At 50.8% G+C, this 5,022-nt stretch overlaps 1 protein-coding gene across 1 annotated transcript; it reads left to right on the top strand.

Annotated features, from left to right (window-relative positions):
- Window positions 1–3,660: 3,660 nt before the first annotated feature.
- LOC122495197 (zinc finger protein 79-like) lies at window positions 3,661–4,686 on the top strand. Its single transcript, XM_043600955.1, has 2 exons — window positions 3,661–3,995; window positions 4,107–4,686. Exons 1-2 carry the CDS (start codon window positions 3,661–3,663, stop codon window positions 4,684–4,686), a joined length of 915 nt encoding a protein of 304 aa, XP_043456890.1.
- Window positions 4,687–5,022: the final 336 nt, after the last annotated feature.

Here is a 5,022-nt window from a genome sequence, read left to right as displayed (position 1 = left end):
CTCTGGTGGCCACAAAGCTGAGTGTTTTGGGAAGTGATGAAGAATCACTGTGTCTTTTTTTTTTTTAAGTTCAATTCTTTTTTTTTTTAACATTGTATTTATTTATCTTGAGAGTGTGTGTGTGTGTGTGAGCAGGGGAGGGGCAGAGAGAGAGGGAAAGAGAGAGAATTCCAAGCAGGCCCTGCACTGTCAGCTTGGAGCCCAATGTGGGGCTCAAACCTATGAACCATGGATCGTGACCAGACCAAAACCAAGAGTCGGATGCTCAATTGACTGAGCCACCCAGGCACCCAAAATCATTGTGCTTTAATCTGTTTAGACTCCTATAACAAAATACCATGAACTCTGTGGCTTAATGGACAAAGTTAGTTCTCACAGTTTTGAAGGCTAGAAGTCCAAGATGAGGGTGCCAGCAGGCCTGGGTTCTGCTGAGAGCTCTCTTCCTGGCTTGCAGACAAGCTGCCTTCTCTCTGTGTCCTCACACACTGGGTAGAAAGCAAGGTGAGAACACGCACACTTTGGTTTTTCCCTCTTCTTATGAGGGCACTAGTCCCATCCTGGGTCCTCATCCTCATGACCTCATCTAAACCTAATCCCCGCCAAAGACCCTACTTCCAAATGCCTTTGCACTGAGGGGTAAAACTTTAACAGAGAAGACACAACTATTCAGGTAGGACCATGGCACCCAGTGTCAAGGTGATAATAGTGCCACTCACAGAATGCGCCACCCCTCCAACCATGACCATAGGATGTTTCCCAGAACATTCACATTCTGCTGTTCCTTATGGGGCTGGCTCTGGCCAGACAGGACCCACGGCTGAGCCACTGCATGTGGGATGTTTCAGAAGCCAGTGACATTTAGGGATGTGGTGGTGGACTTCACATGGGAGGAATGGGGGCTTCTGGGCCCCACACAGAGGATCCCGTACCATGATGTGATGCTGAGGAACTACAGCAACTTGGGTCCCTGGGTGAGGTTTCCCTGTCTCTTCTTCATCCATGTCACATGTCTGTTTCCACATGTGTTCACTACATGGGTGTATTTATCCCCTGCCTTGTCCCCAGTAACCCACACCCAGATAGGTCCTTGCTCTGACCTGTGTCCCCCAGTTGGGTCCCTTCTGTGCAGAGTGGACACCCTATCCCACATCACCAGGGAGAGACCTCTACTGTGCCTGAGGCACACACACTGCATTACTGGGCCTGTTGGGTCCTGGCTGGCTTGTGACAACAGCATCAACATTTCCCTTCTACTTTCTAACTATGGGCAGGACTCCCCGGCTGCAAACCAGATGTGATCTCCAAGCTGGAACAGTGGGAAGACCCCTGGACTATGGAGACAGATGTTCTGAGAGGTCCAGGTGAGTGAAGTAAAGGTCTATCAGGTCAGTTTTTTTTAATTAATTTCTCCCCCTAGCTTTGACGTATAATTGACAGTTAAAAATTGTGTATATTTAAAGTGTAGAACATGGCGTTTTGATATACATTGTGAAATGATTACCACAATCCAAATAATAGATATATCCATCTCCTCACATAGTTGCGATGTTTTTTCTGTGGTGGGAATGCTTACAGTCAACTAACTGTCTTAGGAAATTTCTAGTATATAGTACAGTGTTATAACTACAGTCACCATGCTTCAGATCAGTTTATTTCTCCTCCTGGGGCAAGGAGGTGCAGTGTATATCCAACAGAAAAGAGCTAGTAGGTGCAGGAGCCTGAAAACAAACCCGACAGTCATTTAACAGTCTCTTCGTTCACTTCCCCCAGCATCTGACAGCCACTAATCTGTCTTCTGTCTCTATGATTTGCATCTTCTGAACTTTTCATGTAAGTGAAGTTTATATAAATATATTCATATAGATACATATAAATTCACTTATTTTTCACAAAGATACATATGCTACTATGTGTGGCCTTTCTGTATCTGGCTTCTAACCCTTAAGAATAGTTCTCTATGAGGGGCAACTGGGTGGCTCAATTGGTTAAGCATCCAACTTCGGCTCAGGTCATGATCTCACAGCTTGTGAGTTTGAACCCAATGTCAGGCTCTGTGCTGATAGCTTGGAGCCTGGAGCCTGCTTCAGATTCTGTGTCTCCCTCTCTCCCTGCCCCACCCCCGCTCATGCTCTGTCTCTCTCCCCTTCAGAAATAAAAAAACATTAAAAAAAAAAAAAAAAGAATAGTTCTCTATGAGCATTCACGTGCAGGTTTCTGTTTTCCATTCTGTTGACCAGGCCCTGTTCTAGTGAGGCCGTGGTTGTAAAATAGTGGCAGCTGACAGGTGAGGCAGCTCTCGGTGGCCTTGGCCCATGACTTTCTGTGCTCCGTTCTACCACTTTTCCTCCTTACTGGGCAGAAGAGAGTTGACAGCAGGCATGAGGCCACCATTCTCAGAGAGGCCTAGCACAGGGTTGGCCTTTGGCTGGTGTCTGGCAACTTGGATTATGGTAGGATCCCCCCATTCCCTAAATGATAAGAATGGCTCACTGCACCCAAGCCATTTGTACAAACAACGTGATTTACACTGAATGCCTACTTTCCTCCTGGGAGCCTGGGATTTTGGTACATGCTACACAGCCAGTGCCTGCATGGCCAGCCCCTAGTAAAACCCTAAGCTCTGAGCCTCTGACAAACTGTAGACAACACTTCAGTGTCAGAATCCAGAGCTGGAGGGGTTAGGTGTATGCTGTGTGGCTCCACTGGGAGAGGACTCTGCCCCTGCGCCTTTTCCCTTTGTTGATTTTGCCTGGTGTCCTTTTGCTCTAACCAGTCACAGCCGTGAGTATGACTCTGTGCTGAGAACTGTGTTGAGGAATCACCAAGCCTGTGGGTGGTCTTCCAGACCCTGATCCATTCACTCTTCTGTCCTCAACTGCAAGAGCCCTGCTGAAAGCCACATATCTGCACTGTCCAGTCTGACTGCTGCGGTTCTGTCCATCTTCCCGATTGGCCGTGCATGTTCAGGTTGGATCCTGAGCATACTTCTTTGCTTATTTTTCAGGCTCAAAGCCTGGGCCCCGAGCTGCATGGCTACCTCTAGACAAAGGTGCTCTGCTTCAGGGGCAGATGACAATGGGACTCACAGGCAGGATTTCTGGCACACCATCGTGAGAGAAGTCACAGAGCATGAAGGCCAGGTGACAGACACTGCCGAGCAGTGACACGCAGCCAGCGGAAGAAGAGCCCAGAGTGGAACCTTGCAGGAACTTTCTTCTGGCGCCCATTCCTTGTTGAGCATCAGGGCAATCCCCAGGGGTGCAAGATCTCACAAGCCAGGTTGGCAGAAGGGCCTCACCTGTGTTTCAGTCCTAGATCGGGGGTGCCCTGCCAAGGAGACTGTAAGTGTATGGAAGCCCTCAGCTCTTTTCCAGACCTTAGTCGCCCACGAGGAGTTCACACTGAAGAGGATACATTGGTGTGTGGTAGGTGCATAGATGGCTTTAGCAAGAACACATGCCTTGCAGGCTATCAGTGGGTTCCCACTAAATGGAAGCCCTACACATGCAAGGCGTGTGGGAAGGCCTTTTGACAGACACACATGTCATTCAGCACCAGAGAACCCAGACTGGCAAGAAGCTGTACACACGCTGGCAATGTGGACAGGCCTTCACATGCCTCGTAAGCACCGTGCATCCACACAGGTGAAAAGCCCTATGCATGTGGCTACTGCAGCAAGTGCTTCTGAGAGAACTCGTCCCTGGCCAAGAACCAGCAGGTGCACACAGGCAAGAAGCATATACCTGTGGCGAGTGCAGGCATGCCTTCAGCCAGAGCACTCACCTCATGCAACACCAGCGAGTCCACACTAGGGAGAAGCGGTTCACCTGTCATGAGTGTGGCAGAGCCTTCACCAACTCCTCGACCCTCCTGGTCCACCACAGAACCCACGCAAGAGAGCAGCCATATGAGTGTCACACATGCTGCAAGGTGTTCAGCCTCAGCTCATCCCTGACCGAGCACGAGCGCTGCCACACAGGAGAGAAGCCATACACGTGCCAGGAATGTGGGAAAGCCTTCAGCCAGAGCTAGTCCCTCAGCAAGCACCTGAGGACACACACGGGTGAGAAGCCATATGCATGCAATGCCTGTGGCCACGCCTTCAGCCAGAGTTCCTCCCTGGCCAAGCACCAGCGAGTGCACACCAGCAAGCAGCCCTACACGTGTGGAGAATGTGGGAAGACCTTCAGCCAGAGCTCCTACTTGACCCAGCACCTCAAGATCCATAGTGATGAGAAACCGTTTACATGCGGTGAGTACAGGAAACCCTTCGGCAATTCTTCAGCCCTGGTCCTGCAGCAACGGGTGCACACGGGTGAGCGGCCCTACACGTGTGGAAAATGCAGGAGGACTTTCATCCATAGCACGTTCCTCACTCAGCACAAGAGGATCCACACTGGGGAGAAGCCTTTTGTTTGTGGAGACTGTGGAAGGGCCTTTGTGCAGAGCTTCTCCCTCACCCTCCACCTCAGGACACACGCCGGGGAGAAGCCCAACAAGTGCAACGAGTGTGGCAAGGCTTACATCCAGATGTCACACCTCACTGAGCACTACCGGGTGCACACGGGGGGAACAGCCCTGTGCGTGCCATGCATGCAGCAAAGCCTTCAGCCGCAGCACCAGCGCGTCCACCCGGGTGCCAAGCCCTTCCTTCATATGCAGCCTGTGTCAGAAAACCTCCCGTGAGGCTGCGGCCCTTGTTCTGCATCAGAGGATTCATGCCACACAGGAGCCCTTTGAGTGTCACAAATGTGGGAAAGCCTTCAGCTAGAGCAGATCCCTGGCCCAGCATTGGAGAATTCATTCCCAGGGGATCCCATGTGAGTGCAGCAACTATCAAAAAACCCTTGGCAACTGTTTGGTTCTCATCCATCAGTGAACTGGGGATGTGCCAGATGGGGTAGAGACCTTCTGTCTGTCCTTGGTGTGTTGTTCTTCATCCAGCAGGGGGCCCTGTGAGTGGCAGGAACTGTGCAGAGCAGCCCCCTTGCACATCATATACACTTCTCTCTGCAGGGTCAC

The sequence above is a fragment of the Prionailurus bengalensis genome, chromosome E2 (genome assembly GCF_016509475.1).
Source record: "Prionailurus bengalensis isolate Pbe53 chromosome E2, Fcat_Pben_1.1_paternal_pri, whole genome shotgun sequence".
Classification (NCBI taxonomy): Eukaryota; Metazoa; Chordata; class Mammalia; order Carnivora; family Felidae; genus Prionailurus; species Prionailurus bengalensis.
This window is presented reverse-complemented; position numbering and strand designations above follow the sequence as displayed.